General features: G+C 36.4%; 1 protein-coding gene across 2 annotated transcripts in view; it reads left to right on the plus strand.

Annotated features, from left to right (window-relative positions):
- Positions 1-22,040, plus strand: part of usp32 (ubiquitin specific peptidase 32) — a 111,802-nt gene that overhangs the window by 38,975 nt on the left and 50,787 nt on the right. For both annotated transcript variants that reach the window (XM_012957447.3, XM_002933823.5), the window contains exons 3-5: positions 2,787-2,892; positions 5,053-5,171; positions 7,092-7,251. In XM_012957447.3, the coding sequence (XP_012812901.1) occupies positions 2,787-2,892; positions 5,053-5,171; positions 7,092-7,251 (385 nt within the window). The remainder of the gene's footprint in view (positions 1-2,786; positions 2,893-5,052; positions 5,172-7,091; positions 7,252-22,040) is intronic.

The raw sequence follows: 22,040 nt of genomic DNA on the forward strand, positions 1-22,040 counted from the left end.
AATTATAAAATATGCAAAATAAAACTGAAAAAAAAAAATTCTCACCCGTGTGGCAGAGCCCTTAAACTTAATTTGTCATGTTACTCCTTGATGAAGACCAGTTGAAAATTTGCTAAGTATAGGTCAATCTATAACATTCTAAAAGTGAACTTTAAAAATGAAATGTTCCTATGAAACTAAACTTTGTATGTATGGACAAACATGGGAACTGGCACAGTGCTCTAATTTATACTGTTGCTTGTGCAAATTTATTTTTAAAAATTTATTGTGTAACTATCCCTTTAATTTCTGCATTTACATTATATTGAATGCGCTGATGGTGAAGAAGTTAAGCAAAGGATTAAAGGAAACTGTTTAACAACATTCCAGAGGCTATGAAATAGTCTAAAAAATTAGTTTATTTAATACTGGTCCCTTGTGGAAAAAAAAAGTACTGTTGTGTAGTTCTTTGTATTGCTGAGACATCAGAGAGGGCTGAGTAGGTTAACAATAGCCTCAGGGCGCGTGATAGTGTTGCAGATAATAAATGCTCTCGCAGATCATTAAATAATCTTCTCAAACGTTTCACCTACATGCTTCCACTGTCCCGGGGGCAGTATTCTATTGCTCCATCAGTTTCCATTCAGATGGAATTAAAATATGCCCACAAATCTATGCCCACTGTAAACATTTCTTAGACTGCCAGAAGGAGAAAAATATATTTCACTGATGGGTTAGGATCAGAGAGATAAAGTGCCTTCTAGAACTCTTGGCTAAGCTGGCACAATTTATTTACTGACTGTGCGCATCTGCTTGGCAAAACCCTGCGACAGTGCTTGTTTAACCATGTCACTCTCCAGCGGACATGCTCTTTATTAAAGAGCTCTTGCAGTCAGACTATTGCAGCAGAAGTTTGCATACAGTAAATTACAGTAATAAGAATGCATAACAATAACGTTTGTGAATTAGAGTGAGGAATGGCTGCACTTTGATTGAACCTTTTCTTTTTATGAAAGACATATAAACTGTGAAGGAAAATAAAGCCACTTATCTCCCAGCTTGGTTGCAATCATTTCATGCCTTCTGCCTCTGGAATGGAATTACCATGGATAATAAGATAACCATGGGGGAAATTAAAGAAAGACTTCTCTGCATTAGCTCAGATTTTTGTTTTGTTCTGGTCTGGTGCTGTTCTATAATGAAAAATGCAGAAATTGAATTTTATGGTCAGTGTATATGCATATAGACTCCTTACTATGGTCAGTGTTGTATCTTAACGGATGAAATCAATGGAAAGCTTGAATCACTCGTTTCACTTGGCCCTTCAAGCAAGTATTTATACCATGAAGCTTTGTGCTTTGTTGATGGCTCATTCACCCTTGCCTTCAAGAGTTATAGGAGCTGATGACAGTTCATGTGATAGACAGATTAAGTTAAAGTAGGCAGCAACTTTCATGAGTCATGGCCAGTTGCTATGGTAATCCTATTCCTAGCATCACTATAGGGCTGCAAGGAAACTAAAATTACACAGTCCTTGAGATTTTAAGTGGTTTTATGTTCTAAGTTTTGTTTGTTTAGTCAGTCATAATGCACCTGTGTAAATTTAAATTTATTTAAACACAAAATAAAAAGTGACCAGAAGATTAGCTTAATCTACTGCAAATTCTTTGCACCGTTACAGTGTCATAGGGCTGCTGCACAAGTGTACAAGGTTTAAACCTCTAAAACTATCCAGTTGGCAGCAGCAGCATGGATTGCAAGCTCATTGCTTACCAAGTAAGAAGCAACTTTAAATGGGGGAATTTTAACAGCTCCCTTTCAAATACACATTTGCAAACAGGAAGGGTAATTTTCAAAGAAATAGTTAATTCTAAATTCTAAATTAATCTAAAAAATGTTTTTGTAGTTTGTGTATATTTCATTATGATACGTCTAAAGTAATTTACAGATTTGTAAAGTTGGTGACCAGAATGCTCGGGACCTCCTTGCGTTTTCCAAATAAGGGGTCTTTCCATAATTTGTATCAACATACTTTTAAGTTTTCTAAATAATCATGTAAATATTAAATAAACCCATTAGGATTGTTTTGCCTCAAATAAGGATTTATTACAAGGTACTGTTTTTTTAATGCAGAGAAAAAGGTAATATGTTTTAAAATTTTGAATTGTTTGAGTAAAATGGAGGCTATAGAACAGGGATCCCCAACCTTTTTTACCGGTGAGCCACACTCAAATGTAAAAAGACATGGGGAGCAACACAAGCATAAAACATTGGCTGTTTGGTAGCCCCTATATGGACTGCCGGCCTATAGGAGATAGTACACCTGGTTTTTATGCCTCCAAAATTTGCCTTCAAGCCAAGAATTCAAAAATAAGCACCTGCTTTAAGGCCACCGGGAGCAACATCCAAGAGGTTGGAGAGCAACATGTTGCTCACGAGCCGCTGGTTGGGGATCACTGCTATAGAAGAAGAAGATGGCCTTTCTGTAATTCCGAGCTTTCTTTTTAACCGGTTTCTGTTTAATGCATCCCATATCTGTAATTTAAGATGTCATAAAATGTTCTTGTTATTATGTTTAATTTAATGATTCTCCAGCGCTTGTGTTAAAACTTCTCGGGTAGAAACACAGTAATCACAATTTCCATAATTTGTGCTACGTGATACCTGTTGCAAACCGTAGCAAGTAAAGCTGTTTTTTTGTGGGGGGGGGGGGGGGGTGCTTTTTCACAATTCTTTGATTGCTAAGCTTTTAGATATTGCATTCAGCTTAAAGTTACCCACTATCTTTACTCTTTTTTTTTTTCTAGGTCATCTATTGCTCATTTGGTGGAACCTCCAAAGGGTTACATTTCAACAACCTGATAGTGGGACTTGTCCTTCTAACAAGAGGTCGAGATGAAGAGAAGGCAAAATGTAAGAGTTTTCAACATAACTACTATTAGAGGGGTTGATATAGTAAGTGTGGACAATTGGAAATTGTAGAACTTCAAGTCAACAACTGTAGTTTGAATTTGCCCTGGACTGGAAAAGCATGTCTCAACAAATTAGGCCTTTAGTTGCTGCTACAAAAATATTCCTGCCCTTGTATATCTGGTATACCTTTTTGCATAAAACATGGATAATAAAAGTTGAGGCATTGTCTGTGCCGCTGTGTCCTGCTTGCCTTATTAAGGTGAATAGGTGTTGACCGTAGCACCTGTTCCTGAGCAGATGGACAGTAGCAACCTTTGCACCAAAATTTAGTAAGTATACACCCCATTTCGACATGAGCTCATTCAGTTGGTATGAAACATTCTGAGTAATGGAATTCCAAATGAATAGGATGCAAATGTAACTGTAATTTTGAAATCTGAGCAGTAGTGAGAGAAGTCAACTTCTTTTAAAGAGATATAAACACATTTGTTGGTGTTATGACTTCTGCAGGTTTCCTAGGAATGGAAAGCTTTTTTTTTTTTTTTTTTTAAATAATACTTCAGTCAGTATGGAGCACCAGTGCTATTGACCCTTCTTTTTAGCTGTAAGGGAGAAGACACATGGGGCGATTAATCGCCGCAACTATGATCACGGTGTAAAAGTCGCTGCGACTAATTGCACATTCATTTGCAGTGCACCAATTAGGCACACGCAGCGACTTCGTCCTAACCCTTTTAAATATGCAAAAATCTTTTGCTTCAACAATGAGTTTCCATTAGGAAACCCAGCATGCATATTTTAGAACAGCTGACCGAAACATAAAATACATCTTGCAGAGAGATGCTGATTTCCATGTTGGTGGTAAAGTTATCCTACAGGGTTTTTAATGTTTAAATGTTTCTTAGTAATGGTACATCTGATATCATGTGGTTCCAGGTTGACTTGGTTATACAGTATTTATAATGTTATAAAGAAAAAAAGATGTTGGTAAAGAGATACTGACACCAGAAATTAAATCTTTTTTTTAACTTCTATCATAACTTTGTATTGTATTTACAGTTTGCCATAAAAATATTTGCCTGATGCTTTTACATTATACATCTGATCCCCCATGTCCCAATTACAATTGGGACAAAATTACTTACAATTACTTACAAAAGCATCCCTATCTGCATGACCTATAGGTAACTTTTAATGTACATTCATATTTTGAAGAGTAGTTTTTTACTGTCAGTATTACTGTCAGTAATTTTAAAGCTGTAGCCAATACTATTAGTATTGACTAAGGATCTAATGCAGAAAGGCTCAAATTTAGGCTGAAGCCACACACGGCTGATTTTTGGCCTGTGGAAAAATGCCTGATCAAATGCCCGATCAAAATTTTACACTCTGGGCGATTGCCAAGATGACTGATATCCAAGGCTTCTGCTGATATTGGTCACCTTGTCAACACACAATACATGCACAGAATATTGTGTGAAACCTTGTTTCGTACTATAATATCTGTGTGTGTATGGGCAACTTTAGAGTGTATGTTATATAATGAAGCTAGATAATGATAACTTCCACATTTATTGGCTGTTTTACATTTGTTGACCTTAAGGCAAACAAAGACATGTATATAACATTGGGGTATTTTGTAGATAGAAAACATAAACCCTGATATTATCTAGTCTGTCCAATGCTTTTTATTTTTCACATGCTTGTTTGAATACCTTTCTCATATCTGCAGAAAGGCTATGCAATGTCCTTATCACGCTTTGAAGTATTTCCTTAAGTTAACTAGCAGTTTTCTTCCCTTCAACTTCACACAGTGTTCTTTTTGTAGTGTACATTTCCATATTATTGATCACTTACTGCTATGCAAATCAGAAAGCTTTCTTAGGCTTTCTGTTAGGATTTTGGGACAGATAAGTCTCTTTAAAGCAGATTTCCAAGTCTTATTGTTAACACTTGAAAAAATTCTCCACTACTTTTTTAAAGGCTCTGAGTCAATATTATAATTATGAGTATGTTTTATTGCATTATCATTATCGTCTAGAATACAAATACAGTTGTTGCAATGGAAAATGGCCTTCTTGTTTTATTCGAGCACAGAAATTAAATGTAAGTGTTTTTTTACAGGTTTCCAATATTAACATATATTACTGTTTTTTCCAGACATTTTTAGTCTCTTTTCAAATGAATCTGGCAGCTGTGTTGTACGAGAGGAAATGGAGAGCATGCTGTGCATGGTGGATGGAGAAGTTCCTCTGTCACTTAAGAAATGTTTTGCTGAGGTACTTTCCTTAATTGCTTCCATTTTGGTTTCTACAGTTTATTGTCCAGGATAAAACTATGTTGGCTTTGTATACTAGCGCAGTGACAAAGAAATCAAATCACTTTTTTGGGAATAACAAGAAAGACCTTGATTCCACCTGTCCTGCTGTCTCCTCATTTGTACATTTTTTTAAGAACTTTGTCAGTGATAGACAACAATTCATTAACATTGTTTACACCAAAATGGAACTGGGAAGAAAAAAGATAGATGCCAATGCATATTATTGTGACTGTATTATGGTAATTTATTTTATATACATTTTGAATGTAGCTAGTTTGTTATCGTTTTAATTAAGAAAGCATAGAAGGACCTTTTTAGACACAAAGCAGTTGTTTACAATTTTCTAAATTTCACCGAATAATCATTTGCCATTAGTATCTAAACTGCATGCCCCTTTGACCTCCATACTCGACAAGGACCTTTGCATAGGCCTTAATTTGTTCTGTCAGATTTGACCTTTATATTTTCGCCCACAACTCTAGAGAGATGATTCATGACACAGATCTGTACTTCAGAACCCAAAGGGGAATTACGCAGACAATGTTACAGTTCATATCTTATATTTAATTCTGTACCAGTAATAAATAGGAAACGCATTGCAATTGACTATTTATATACAATTTTGTAATCCCAAAACTTTAGTTAATGCCATAAACTGTTCATATTTTATTTTTTTTCACAAGCTCATGGTCATGTAGAAGTCAATGGCAGGTGTCCTTTTCAATTGGATAATCTTTCTTTGTTTCCTGGTTTTAGAGGTTCCTAAGTATTTTGGATGCTTTCATTTGTGCGTCAATATGAAAAATTTTTGTTTCACTTTTTTTGTTCATCCTTTTTTTTTTTTTTAAAATAGATCTGGAATTTGTAGTTTTAGAGAGAGGATTATTTTGTGGCTTCAAAAACCTATAAAACCATGAAAATATGAGTGTTTATAAATGGGCCTCCCAATATCTGCTGAGCACATTTGCTATAAGAGGACCACAAGAAGCACTCTGGGTAATGCCAGCATTAGATATATGCACACAGAGCTTCTCTTGTGCCCTGCTACTTCCTGTTAAACAACCTTAAATCTTTTAAATATAGAACAACACAACGTGCATGCTTTCTGGTACACGTAGACCTCATTTACAACCTAGAAAATTGAAAAGTTATCACTGTTATCATATGGAGTCCTAACAATTCCTAACAAGTCCTAACAATTCCAGCATGCTGTGAGCGGTAAAGTGAATGCTCTGTACTTTATCATGCATAAAAATACCCTAGCAGTTGAGAAAATATTAATTTTAAAGCGGATGTAAAGTCAACCCCCTTGGCAGTTTTGCAATAGTGATTGATTGATTGTTTTATTTATTTACTTATAAATGGTTATAGTCTCTGGTGACACCCCCCTCCCCCCCCAAGATAAGAATGGTTGTCATTTGCACCTACCATGTGTGCTTGTTTTCAATTGGGTCCTGGTGCAAAGTTGCATCTTTTAAGGAATTATAATAGAATCCCTAAATCTAGTTGGTTGACTTTGTCTACTTTAAGGGCAGTGGCACATGGGGTATTTTGCTGCACCCCATGAAATCTCATTGGACAAAACACCCCATGTGTCCTTGCCCTAAAGTAATTGTGAAAAGCAAACAGTTGCTTTATTATCTGTGACTGTGGCCCATTACTATCATATTTACTTCAAATTCCTTCTCCAAAGAAGGAAAATAAATGAAAAACTCAGGTGGCAGTATTGCATAATACAATTACTGTACACCCTAAGTACAATGTAGTTGTGAACACTAATTAGATTAGACATACTATGTCCGCATACACAGTCTGCATTACTTAATCATCATTTCTATCTCGAACTTTGTCCCATAACATTTTCATTTGAACTTTTCAGGGTGAAAAGGTGAACTATGACAAATTTCGAAACTGGCTACTGCAGAATAAGGATGCATTTACGTTTTCTCGATGGTTGCTTTCTGGAGGAGTTTTCGTTACCCTCACAGATGATAGTGACACTCCCACTTTTTATCAGACTTTAGCTGGAGTTACACACTGTAAGTAATTTCTAATGTTTCCTTTTTTCTTTGTAAAATGTAAGAGGAAATACAGTTATGGAACCTGTTATATGGAATGATCACAACCTGGGGTTTTCTAGATAAGGGTTCTTTCTGTGATTTGAAACTCCATATTGTAAGTCTATTAAAAAAACATTTAAACATTTAATAAACCAGATATGATTGTTTTGCCTTCAATAAGGATTAATTATATCTTAGTTAGGGTCAAGTACAAGCTACTTTTTATAATAGCCAAGACAAAGGAAATCATTTTTAAAAATTTAAATTATTTGATTTAAAAGTAGTCTATCGGAGATGGAATTTCTTTAAGTTGGAGCTTTCTGTAAATCAGGGTTTCTGGATAACTGATCCTATACCTGTACATACTTTAAAAAAAAGTATAAATTTACTGCAAAAATACCTATATATACTTGTATACACTATTTTATAGTTAAAATGGTTTAGTAGGGTTTATTAAATCTAGATGTATTTTGGATTCAGTAGGTCTGTAGTGACTAACTCATGACATATGCTTATGGTTTCCATTTTAGGATAGCAAAACAAATTGTCAGTATCCATTCAGACCCTAGAATGGAAATGTTGGAACCTGACTGTATGAAGACTCAATCAAGGAGTTTTTGTACATTTCAAAATAATAGATTCAATGCATCCCAACACCTAGACATACACTGTAAGAGGTTCACATTGGACAAGGTTGTCAAAGGAACAAATCTGTATCCAATGAAGCCACCAACATGCTGTGCCAAATTAGGATAATGGCATAATGGTGGCCTAGAGAGACCCATTTGGAGGACTGCATCAGCATGCTGATACTGTCCTTGTCAAATGGCATTTTTCTAACTTGCTCAATTGATATATGAATGCTATTCAACTGCCTTATAATGCATGATTCTCACTTTTCCATCACAGTTCTGTAATTCACTGTTTTCTGAGATGTGCTGGTATTTAATTATTTTCTTAATTATTTTCTTAAATAGTGTAGTAGCATTAAGCAAGACTTTTGAGAAAACTTGTGCCAGCATCAGAGTAGGAGGTATAGAAAGCTCCTATTCTGGGTGCATCAAGTTTTCAGCTGTTTTCTTGCCCTTCAAAGCTGGTATTGCCGCATAAGGCTCTGCAAAGTATTAAATCATGGGGACAGCATATTCCTGGATTTTAATTTCCCTATGCTTTTAACTTAAACCAGTTCCTTGTTAAACAATCTTTTGGTTTAAATGCTTTCATCATTTATTTATGCAGCTGTAAAATAAAAATATTACAAAATTCCAGTGTAGGAATTATTATTTAGTAACAACAGATTTTATCAAGAGTCTGAATGCTTCTGAAAACACGGTGTTAAAAAAAAAAAATCCTATCTTGAAAGAACTTTAATAAATGGGTCGGCTCAATTTTAGCAATTTTTATTTCATTTTGTAAGCTTATATCCTGTATAGTTCTAGCACATTTTGAGCAGCCATCTGCTGCGACTGAAAATGAGTGCAAATGAAAATTGCAACCAGCAGTTGTACATTTTTAAAACATAACAAGCTGAATCAAGGTATGGAACCTAGCAAAATTATATTTCAATGAAGAATAATTTTCTATAGAGTGAGATTACTAGTTTAGCTATAGTTATCCACTGAGAATACAGAGTGATTACTAACTTGGGACTTTTTAAAAATACAGCTGACTTTAATGCCTTGAAGAGAGTAAGTTAATTATACTACTTTTTATGCTTAAACAGAAACCACAAAGTTTGCAACCACATTTTACAAAACTTCTATTTCATATTTACTTTAAAAGTAAGCATCAATACACTTTTTCCATTCATGATAAACTAGGAAAGCATTTCTGAAAGTTCAGTTGACCAGAATTAATCATGCCCTACAATTCCCAGGACCTCTTGCAAGCCACTTTTTAGAACAATGTATAAGGTTGCATACTAAGCTGGAATCCATGATTTTTCCAATAGACAACAATGAAATATGTTGGTGTCCAGCTAGAAGTAGTTAAGCACCAATAACTATCCTTATAAATACTATTTATTCTTCAGGTTATCAGTTTTGTTATTTATTTCTCTTTTCTCTCCTTTAGCATATTTTTGCTCATTTTCCTTAAGTCTTTTGTATCTTTAAATATAAGAAAATCAGAACTTACTCAGAAATCAGCTGCCATAAGCATAGTTTTCACCCCTCAATGTACCACATGCATCACTGATCCAGAAACAGCAAAGAAAACAATACAGCTCTTGCCAGCTGTTCTTTTAGAGCAGAAATTTTTAAATTTTGTTCTAAATGCCATTATTTAAAGGGGACCGTTTACCCTCAGAAATAATATCACAATTTTTTTCTATATGGTTAGTCAAGCATAATAAACTTTACCTACACCAGATAAATTATTTATATTTTGTTTTCTTCAGTCTTGGAATTAAACAACTACAGCAAGCAGGCAGGAGACATTTTGTCAGTACGGAAAGCTTTGCATCATTCCAAAATCTTGTTTATGTGCCAGAATGGTGGACCCGATGACCATGCTCATGCCCATGCTACAAAATAAAACTGTGAGAAGGGAGGGGGAAAGTGAGGAGCACAGTGACATCTGCAAAGTGCTAAATGGAAAGTGAGACTACTTGTCTGCCCCACCTCTATGCCTAAGCTATAAAGCTGGGGCAGGCAATATATGATTGCATTTATAATGAAAAAAAGGAATTTGGGTTTAATTTAAACAGGACTTTTTTTTAGAACAGCTTTATATGTGACAATAATCCAGTACAGGTATAGGACCCATTATCCAGAATGCTCGGGACCAAGGGTATTCCGGATAAGGGGTCTTTCCATAATTTAGATCTCCATACCTTAAGTCTACTAAAAAATTTATAAAACATTAATTAAACCCAATAGGATTGTTTTGCATCCAATAAGGATTATTTATATCTTAGTTGGGATCAATTACAAGGTTCTGTTTTAGTTCTACATAAAAAAAGGAAATCAGTTTTAAAATTCTGAATTATTTGCTTATAATGGAGTCTATGGGAGACGGGCTTTCCGTAATTCGGAGCTTTCTGGATAACGGGTTTCCGGATAAGGGGTCCGATACCTGTACCACTGATAAGTATATTTTACAGGTTATTAGTGACTTTTATGAATTTAAGAATAAAAAGCCGTAAAAAAGGTTTAAGAAAAAAAAATATTAATAAATGCTAACAAGTGGCCTATGTGGATTTAAGGTAGTTTGGAAAAATGTAGCAAGCAGAACAAACAATTTGCAATATAAAGCCTTCAGTCAGTTCTTTACCCTTTCCTCTATTCAAAGCAACCTTTTTAACCAAGAAGGCTTGAAGGGGACATACTGTGTGAAAAACAAAATTGTGCCAATGAATTTTACTCAAATATATATGGAATGTCCTTTTAAAAAGAAGTGTTTTGGGCTGATTTATTAAAAATTTCGCCAGAAACCTTACTAATCCCACCCATTTGTTCCTCTTCCTGCTGCCTCATTTTCCAGGCTGTGCGGGGAAGGGGGCTGGTGGCACTCAGCACACTGCACTGTAGCTTTGGAACCAATCAGCAGCTAGGCTGACCTGATTGGGAACTGAGGCCGTTTTTCTTGTGTGACTGCAGGGCGGTGATTGGCTATCCCCTTTCTACTGTGCTTTGGTTAGGGTCAGGAAAACATTGACAAGAGAGGATCTATAGGGAGCATCAGTAAAGGGGAAATTTTTCACAAAGTAGTAATTTTTAGAGCAAAGTGAGACCAACGTCATATATTATTCATAATTGCCTACAAGATTAGAGTCTTTTTTGTTTATCCTATATGTCTCCTTTAAAGCAGTAGCAAATTCTAGAAATAACTTGTAACACTCCGTGTGTACAGATATGATTCGTCATATACATTCTACAAACTTTGTGTGCTTAGGCTGTATATAAGTACTACATTTTGTGTTTTTTCATGCCCATTATATTGCATAGCACCGGTATGGATCCCTTATCCGGAAACCCGTTATCCAGAAAGCTCTTTTGTGAATATATAAAATTAAAACTTTAACCATATGTATTCTAAGGTGATTAGGGTTGCCAGGTGGCTGGTATTTTTTTCCCCAGAAAAATTAATAACCCTAGAGGTGAAAAGTACTAGTGTTTACGCACATAAATAAATGGATGTTGCAGCTCACAGATTACATAACTAATTTTATATACGTATGTGAATCCATATAATAAATGCATATAATATGTTGTATAATATGTAATATAGTCACCATTATCAAGGGAATATAATCATTGCTTCTATTTAGAGATTTTTGTTAGTAGAAGCAAATCAGTTCCATGCCCTTATTGCTTCTGTAAAATTTACAATTGTTATAGATTTTTTTTATAGAAAAAAAATTGTTCCCCTGTTATATCAGATTAAATTGTTTATTCGTAGTGTGTGTGTATATAGGTATATAGTGTGTGTGTGTGTGTGTATGTGTGTGTATATATATATATATATATATATATAGAAATGATTCCCCTAATCACACCTTCTACACTGGCTTATGCAAATTCTAGCTACTCTTGTTATCTTCTTACGGCCACAGTCATTCAACGTCACTTTAAGAAGATCCGTAATATCCTTAGGTGATTACATGCCTCAGTGCATTATCTCTAGTGTGCCACTCAGTATTGTCCAAGAGAATGTAAACGCAGTTGATTTGAAATGCAGTTGTGAACATTATTATATCATGGCAAATACCAAAATCCCCTCCTCAGTTAAATGTGAGAAGTATGGTATGTTTTTTCTGTTGCAAGCCAGCACAAGTCATCCCTATAGGTAGGTAGTGCCAACTAATTTAACATAACAGCAGAGTTCCATTGTAAATGTGTAGCAGTTATGTTTATTTTATATCAAACCCGTATTTCTGTGTTTTGTTCAGGTATCTCTGTTGTGTATTTTGGTATTTAATAGTTGCTCCTTACTTTGGCTGAGATTAAAAAATTTGAAGTTGTTATATATCATAAGCATTTGTTTTCAGGCATTTATGTCAAAGTGCTGTTATTTAGACATAATTTTCACTTAAGATTTGTCTTGTTAGTCGTGGTTTGGTATGATTGTCTGTTTCTTTTAATGTTTTACTCATTTAACGGAGCAAGGAAGGTCAAAATGGAATTATTTGTTGTTAGTTTAAATCTTTACTCCATATATGGTATTATCTAAATGACTTTAGGAATGTGATAGCAAAAAAGTTCAGAGATTTTATAGTATGGCAGCCTTAAGTATTAAAAACGATTCTTCCCTTTAAGGTTTGCTTTATGCATAAAAAACGCCATCAGAGTATGTATCCAAATTTTGAACATTGCATGAGTGCAATAAGCCTAATATTTGGCTGCCCATATAAATCTTTGATTTGATCTTAAATGCAAAACTGAGCTAGGGTGAGATTGACCGTCACCATCAGAATTGTGTGGGATCCAGTTTTTGGCTCCAGCTCCTGTGTTGACAACTCTCTTAAGCAGGTGTGTTGTGCAGGTAAAATAACAGAATAAAAATATGGATCCAGCAGTACTTCTGTCACTAAATAAAGCCTGAGATTTAGCTGAATCCTGGGTTGGTTATATGCCTCACATTAAACTATCTTTGTTACTTAGGGCTGAAGCTTGACTGGGCTATCCCAGCTCATATATTATAAAGACAGGCATGCTATTATCATCATGCTCTGTTGACAACCAAGTGATTATGTTGACAGGACCTGTCTGAACCGATGCTGGAACAGCCAGTATTTCATGTAAAGATACTGAAATCTACACCATTAGTGAGGATTATGGCTTGACATAGAATATCAGCTATAACCTTTACTGTGATGATAAAAAAGAGAAGTTCTGTAATTTAAATTTTAAATTTACATTAGATTTATTTGCCGTAGAACACAATTTACAATATACTTTTTTTTTTTTACTTTGCTTTATGTACACAGGATGCTTATGCATATTTATTAGAACGTACAGAACATTCCCTCTCTATATTTGTTAGTGCAGTGCATACCCCTTACCTTGGAAGAAGTATTCTTTCTAGATGCAGAAAATACTACCCCCCCATCTATAAATAATGCCGATCACTGGTTGTCTGTGAAGGGTTTATTAGCTCAGAAAAGCAATGTCTAATGCTTTGTATTATTTCACAAAATACATGGGGGGCTCATTTATAATCACTGGGCAAATACACACCTGGGCAGTAACCAATAGCAACCAATCAGTGGTTAAATTTTTTTTCCCAACCAGCTGCAGGCTGAATATGCAATCATCTGGTTGCCATGAGTAACTGCCCAGATGCAAATTTACCCAGTGTTGATTACCCCCAGTGTCTGTAAAGTAAATGGGCAATAAGCCCATTACTTTATTTAGCTTTTGAAACTTATTTTCTATGGCACTCAAATTAATTATAATAAGATTGGGTTTGAATAGGAGATTTGAACCTAAAACATAAACACAGTCTTCAGCTAAATCATCTTTCCAGCTACACTTACATTTCATCAGAAAATGTAAAGAACTCCTGCATTGCCAGCTACTGGTCAGTAAATGTACATTGCCAGGTAAATTATATGTTTTGTTTAAAGCAATTAACACATTTTCTATGAAAATCCATAGGAATGTATCAGTTATAGTAAAGAGTTGTGGCACAAAACTTTTTGTAACCAAAATACTTCAAGGCTGCTCTGAGCCCAGGGCTAAAGGCTCCTCTGCAGTGTTTTGCATGCTGGTCTGGAGATAGCACTGTCCATCTATAGGCTGGAGACCTGTTTTCATTTGTGATTAGCCTGTGATTGCACTGCCCCCCCCCCCATCCTTCCCGCCCAGTGTGACAGGCAGAAAACTGTGCAGCAGCTTCTTCTCTCTGTCCTCTTCTAGACAAACGGGTACCACTGGGCTAGGGGCAGCTTCAGGAAACTTATGGCGAGAAAGATTTTGATGGTGGTACTCTTTAGTAATACTGACACCTATTTTCATAAGGACGTGTCAGTATAGCATTAAATGAGCCCTCAAGCCAATAAATAAATAATAATAATTTATTTATTTTTTTGGCTTAAAGAAGTTGTTGTTCTAAGCAACTTTCCGTTATGCATTAATTAAACATTTTCACATTTTCAGTTATTTGTACATGTATTGCAACTGAAAGCAGTATATATTTATACCTTTTCTTTGCTCTTCCTCATGAAACAGTGTAACAAGGTTTTGTTTTTCCCCTAGGTCTGCAACAATATTTCAGGAGTCAGGGCCAGGAGTATGTAGGAGAATGTTAATAGTCAGATACTGCTTTCAGTAGTAAATCTGTGATACTGTGGGCAGCAAAAAATCCTTAGTTTCCTTCCCACTGCTAGTAATGTGAATCACTGGTGGGAAAACATGCATTGAGAAAATGTAAGCCACACTTATGTTTTCCTACTGCATTCACATTACTGCCAGTGGGAAAGAAACTGGGGACGTTTTGTCAGAAGGTTCTTTAAGATTTTAATTGTGGCGCTAATGCCACATGGGTAGTTTTTCATGCCAGTATAACAGAACTCTGTTGGGCTCATGGCACACGGCATATTCTGCTTTTCAGCTGGTTAAAAAGTGTTCAAACCCGGATTTGATACCTGTCTTTTGTTTAAATGGATATTGGCATGAAAACATGACAGGCAGTTTCTAAATGACTGGTCGATTTGTTGGGTTCTGACACAATCCTTCAACAAAACATCCAAGTAAGCTTTAACAGAAAGGTCTATGTAAATATAGCCTTAAGCACTCACAGAAACGCTGCACTGAATCCTCTGTCAAAAGATTTGTTGTCTCTTTGGTTTTCTGTGCCAGAGACACGCAGCTCTCTCCTCTCTCCCCTCTCCTGCTCCCCCTCCCTCAAGAATGCTAAGAACTCACTCCCCCCTCCATGGGAATGTGGATCTGAGCCAATCAGCAGGAAGCTTCCTCATAGTCTTACTAACTGAGCATGTACACCGGTCTTGGTGCAGAAGCAAGGCATTATGGGAACTTTCTTAACAGAGCTCTGCGTTTTTTTCCCTATGAGGCTTATGATCATCTGAACGGGAGAAATATAGGGAGACTTAGGGGCACTATTGAGAGAACTGAATGTATGCCTGCAGCTTGAGATCAACTCTTTATTAGCCTTTCCTTCTCCTTTAAATTCACTTACTGTTCAGTTTTCCTGGTAAAATGAAAAGTAATAAAAATATAAAGTTCTCTTTTGTAATGTCTCAGTTGGTGTCATGGCTATTCTATTAGTAGCTCAGCAGGGTTTTTTAATATTCAGAGTATAGCTTGCTGATGTTTTGTTTGTAGGAGCCATGTATACCTGCATCTATTCATTTATATACACTTGTTTTCTAGCTATAAGACACAGCACGGAAAAGACTGGAGATGTGAGACAATAACTATAAAACCTTTACAAAGACATTTCTGAGGGATTTTCTCAGGCCTTCAGTATTGGCGATTCATATGCCAGGGCCTCTTATAATAACAGAAATACTAGCAGGCAAAAAATTTTTTCCTAATGGAGGAACATAAGGGTTTGCAATGAGGTCTTTCAAACACAGAACCAAATTTAATTGGTTGACTCCACAAAAAACCTATGGCCCAGGGCTGCCTGCAGGCTAGATGTTTCTTCTCCGATTCTCCTCAAGACCTCCATAGGCTTCTTTGCATGACATCATCATTTGTAATATTGTTTGGTCCTTGGGCATACCATATGACAGATCATTGACCCATGCATATTGCAGATTTCACTGCATTGCCCTAGGCAATTGGTTGTATTTAACTTATTTACAGAAAGGTTTGTTTTATTTCCTTTTTATACTATATTTTTTAAATACAGCTGTATTTTACGGACACCAAGGTGTCTATTAAATGTATCTTTGCTAGTGATTGCCTCCTTTGTCCAGATATAGCTGGATAGCATTCCTTTTAAAGAAAACTAAAGCAAAACTAAAATAATAGGGTAGAAATGCTGCACATTATGTTTTGGGCTTTTGTACCAGCCCAAGGCAACGTCAGTCCTTCAGCAGAGGTCTGTGCTTCCAAAGATGCCCCCAGTAGCCCCCCATCTTCTTTTCTGCTGATTCACTGCACATGCTCTGGGCTGCTGTCAGTTACTGAGCTTAGGGGCTGACTCGCCATATACTGTATGTATAGAATATAAATGTCACAACATAGAGCTAATTAGTTTCTTATTCAGATTCACATTACATGGCAGCTCTGAAACCAGTGCAATTCGCATCAGAATTTAATAGCCAGCCTATTGCATCAGCTTATATCAGGCCAACCTCATTTTCTGCTTGATAATTTGCAGCAACCCCTAAGCTCAGTTTCTCAACAGCTGCTCAGAGCCCACTGAGCTTGTGCACTGACCAGGACAGTTTTAACAGAATCCAAGATGGGAAGCTCCAGTGACAACTGTAAAGACTGATATCATTACTACTATAGAGATGCTAAAACTTTAGGCTTGGCAGTCCGTTTAGTATATAAAATATGGCATTTCTAGCCATATTCATCTTTACGGTTTAGTTCTCCTTTAAATATTTATCTGCATGAATTTGCACTTTACATACTGTATCTTGCTGCTATGACATCATTAGTGTATGATGTATGTGCTCCATGCTATGTCCTGGCCGCCATGTAACTAGTGAACCTGTTGATTAACATTCACCTCTTCGTTTTGCCAAACTGGGAATCACAGCATAAAACATTTGAAGCACTAATTATGCAAAACTTCCTTTGTTTGCATTTTTACATTATTACATGTTTCAAATATTTTAACCACAGGGATTATAGAAAGAAGGAGGCCCAGCAGGCACCAAAACGGTAATGCTGTGATAGCTTTCACAGCATTACAATTTTGTTTTTTTGCTGGACCCCCTTCTTTGTACATTTACTATGTAGTAACATGCCCATGTGCGTGGCCCTCGCACAACCATCACTTACAGGTATGGAACTCGTTATCCAGAATGCTCGGGACCTGGGGTTTTCCGGATAAGGGATCTTTCTGTAATTTGAATCTCTATGCCTTAAGTCTACTAAAAAAACATTAAAAAATTAAATAAACCCAATAGGGGCATCCTGCATCCAATAAGGATTAATTGTATCTGAGTTGGGATCAAGTAGAAGGTATTATTTTATTACAGAAAAAAAGGAAATTGTTTTTAAAAATTAGAACTATTTGCTAATAATGGAATTTATGGGAGACAGCCTTCCTGTAATTTGGAACTATCTGGATAATGGGTTTCCAGATAACGGATCCCATACCTGTATAAGTAAAAGCATCAGAAGCACTCCTTAACTGTGTGTTAACCATGGAGATTACCATTCAGTTGAGAGAAGTAGTATTTTCAGGTGCTTTGATGCTTGCTAAGAGCAGGATTTACTGCAGGCAACAAACCAGAGGCAACCACAGAGTTTTACTTCATTAAATTTTAAAGGGGAACTGTTGCTATGATTACAAAAGCCCACTAACTTGTAGTCAATTTTTAAGTAATTCTGTTGCTCAAATAGTTTGTTACTTTTTCTTTATGATTTTCAGATAATTTGTGTTTTGTGAGTTTATCTAACTGAATTGTTCCTCTTGCTGCAGGCTGCTTATTGTGAATTGCAGACTGATCTGATAGGCTGCTTCCAGCTTTTAGAACTGCCAAAATCTGAAAGTTGTGCCTGTACCCTTGCTGAAATAATGCTTTCAGGTGCAGACACGAGTTTCAGATTTTTAGGGTAGTGACACACAGGGAGATTAGTCGCCCCGCGACAAATCTTCATTGTCACAGGCGACTAATTTCCCCACCGCAGAAGTTGTCTCCTCAAGACAACTTCAGGCGACTTAGGGAAATCGTGATTTACATTCTAGCCGGTGCGATGGCATTGCGGGGCGACTAATCTCCCCGTGTGCCACTGCCCTTAAGGCGTAGGCACAGGTTCCTGGTCTGTTCTTATCTGCAGGTGGAGCATCTACCCTGCATGGCACTAGTCTTATATCAGCAGGACATACTAAAATAATAAAATCTCTCTCTTTTTAAATATCAAGCATGCATGTTTTTTCCTTTATTTGCATTTTCAGGGTAAAAATATAACAGCACAAAATAATTATGTAAAAGCATGTTTTTTTAGATGACAGTTCCCTGTACACACTGGGCAATTGGGTAGATGCTTAGGCCATTGTGCAGCATACATTAAGAACCAAACTGACCAGCACAGGACTAGAGCTTGACCATTGGAAATCATTGAAATTGCCACATTAAGCACAGGCTCTTGTTTCTTTATTCACCCAATTATCATGAACAGACATTGATACATTGAGACTTAATGAGTGTAAGGGCTAAGACACTCAGAGCTACTTAGTAGTGGCTACAGAATGCCCGGAAATACCCTGCCATCAAAAATACTGAGAATTGCCTCTGCTAAAACAAGAAGAGACAGTTATCAGTAAATGATCAGCATTGTCTATTTTAGTAGCCGTGACAAGCAGTTTCTACTAGTAGCTCCGTGTGTCTTCACCCTAAAAGATTAAGGGCTCTGGAACATGGGAAGATTAGTCGCCCGCGACAAATCTCCTTTGTTGCGGACGACTAATCTCCCCGATATGACATCCCACCAGCGAACATGTAAATCGCTGGTGGGATGGCATATGCTGCGGCGCGATTTGTGGAAGTCGCTGAAGTTGCCTCGAGAGGCAACTTCGGCGATCGCGCCACCACATATGCCATCCCACCGGCGCCCGCAACAAGGGAGATTTGTCGTGGCCGACTAATCTCCCCGTATGCCAGAGCCCTAAGTGGCCTATTACAAATAACATTGCTGAAAAACAGACTGTACAAGCTATCTACCTGTGTTTCCCTAAGGCCAATGCCTCATAAATGCAGGCTGAGAATCTGCCCCTACACTTCAAAAAGGCGATTGTTGTGCCTGTACCCTGACCCATTTTGTGCCATGTGTGGCAGGGACCTTATATTTGAATTTAGTGACTTCATTGTTTAAATGTGCTCATAAACAAGACCAGCTAAAGACCAGTCTTACAGCAATTTAGTTAAAAATGACCCAATCTATCAACCTGGTAAGTCCCCATTGAAGGCCTGCTCAAGCTGCAGTTGTGGATTAGCTTGATGATAACTGGTAAAGTGCAAAAGCAAACTGGAGCCTTGTGAAAGGTTATATAGAGACAGTTGTGATGAATTGTTCTTCACCAACAATAATATATTCCCTAAAATTCTCTTTCTTCACCATGCTCCCATGCTGCTTGCATAATTCAGTTCATTCTGTTCCTAGGCCAAATCTGTCTTCCCCACACTTCCATTTTGCTTTCAGTTCTGTCAGATAGGGATTCTTTTTATGCTATGGGATATTATACTTCTTGCCTTAGCTAGACTTTTATTTCTTGTCAGTTTATTGCATTAAGCATCTTATGTCAGAGTGAAAGCAGTAACTATAAGACAACACAGTACTGTTTGCATTATGCACCAGTCTCTTCTAAGGTTTTATACAAATTTCTGTCCTTTGTGGAAGATATGAAAGGCTCCTGCTATTTCCTTGGTCATTTGTATCACACACAGTTCCTCTCTCCGTGCTTGGCATGCTTTAAAAGTCATTTTCTCTAAATAAACTGAAGCAGAGACATTGTTTAATTGATCTATAATGATCTATTATTTTTTAATATAAATTCTAGTTTTTAGTTTCCTCCCTTGTATGTTTCCCAGTGGCAGCTTGGTAAGCCAAGTTGCTGATTTTCATTTTTTACTTATTGAATTGCACTAAAATACATATATCATGACTTTGTCGCTTTGTCACTTAGCTCTGTGAAATCTAATGCAACTGTACTTTTTATTTATTTGGATTCGTTATTGTACTATTGTATTGTATTTATCTATTGCTGTAATGACCCCTGTTTATTAATTTATTATGCTGTACAGCACTGCGTACTTAAGTAGCGCTGTATAAATCGAAATAGACATACATACATAAAAATGGATTTCCACAAAAAAATGACTAAAGAAGTATAAAGAAGGGTTGCAGTAAACCAGCATAAAAGGAAGCTGGACACAGTGCTAGCACAAGCGGGGCATAACTTTTTTTATAACATACTTTTTTTCCTCTTTAAGTTAAATCTACAGACAAAATAGGTTGACAAAAAGCTGCAATGAAAGCAGGCTATAATGGTGCACTTAGCTTAACTATTGTTTTCCTCTGCCACATGCTTAAGCATTTTCAGAAATAATGCACCATTAAATTCTGCTTTGTTTGCAGTTATCTCTTTTTTTATTTACTTTGCTTCTGTTAACACTGGTATTACTTAAGAGTTGTTTTTTGGAGGTGTAATTACTGTTTTAATATTTTGAAACTCAAAAGTTTAGTATACCTGCATTATTTGTTAAGTAAATGTAATGCTCATGCATTTTGTATTTCGTTTTCAAGACAGTAGAATGTTAACATGTGCAAATATACTTACAAGTAACCCAACATGTTTTTGGTGCATTTCTACCCATTTTCTACTGGGAGTCTTGCTCATTATGTGCATGCATGTTAAATAACATAGCTGCCCAAACTGGGAGCTCCATCCCGCAGTGGCTGGCCTAGCACCTGTGGGGACAGGACCGGAGTGTGGGCTCTGTATGGTAATAGGTGCCCTTTTAAGAGTCATTTTTGTTCAAGTAACTTTATAATCTATGTTTCTAGTATGTTATTGTTTGTTTTTAGTAACTTGTTGAAAAGAAACATTTGGTGGTGGTGTTAATGTAACTTATTCTTCAGAGTAAAAGCTACTGTATATCATTTTGTTAATTTCTATGGAAATTTTTGTACTTTTACTTACGCAAAAAAGATAAACCTCACTTAACAGTAACACCAGTAACATTTCTGTGTAGAACAAATCAGTTTTTAACTTGCAAGTAATACATTTTTATATCTTTTTCTCTTTATATTCTTTGGGAAAAATGTTTTTGTTTTTTTTAGAGAAATATTCCTGTTCACATGCATTTTGTGTGTACATGTTTTATATGTGAATTTTTTTTTTATTTACTTAGCCACTGAATGTAACTTGTTGAAATTTTGCTGTCCATATGTATAGTGTTTGTATACACAAGTATTCACCCATCATGCTTCTCTTGATCTGCATTTTAATAATAGAAAATTAATCTGAACGTACTAAATCATTATTCTTTGCTCTTCTAATTTCATGGGTCAGTAGAGATCCAATATAATTTGTAGCATAACAAAATGTCTATTGTCAGTTGAAAGTAAAGATTTTTGTGTTTTTCTGTCTATACATATAATTAACTTTACTAATGGCTATTTTTTTTTTAATTATCTCTACAGAAGGTTAAAGGGTTACTTTTGTTTGCTCTTTTTCTTTTGCATGTTTTTACATCTTTATTTTTGATGATTGTAAAGCTGGCCATACACGCACCGATAATATCGTACGAAACCTCGTTTCCTACGATATTCGGTGCGTGTATGGCAAGTCGGCGAGTCGAACGATATCGCAGGAAGTTGCTGATATCGGTCGACTCGCCGATCGGCGCCATAGAAGGCAACTGACCAAAATCTGCCTTCAGCGCTGAATCGGCAGAAGGAGGTAGAAATCCTATTGTTTCTACCTCCTTTCAGCCCTGAATGGTTTGTGGCTGATTGTACGATCTTTCGTGCGACCGATGGTCGCACGAAAGATCGCAAATCGCCACGTGTGTGGCCACCTTAAATCTTTGACTTGAAGGTTGTTTACTATAGAAATTTGGGAAAGGCTACAGCCAACGAATGCAACAAACTGCGGACAAACGCAGGTTTAAA

The sequence above is a fragment of the Xenopus tropicalis genome, chromosome 2 (genome assembly GCF_000004195.4).
Source record: "Xenopus tropicalis strain Nigerian chromosome 2, UCB_Xtro_10.0, whole genome shotgun sequence".
NCBI lineage: Eukaryota > Metazoa > Chordata > Amphibia > Anura > Pipidae > Xenopus > Xenopus tropicalis.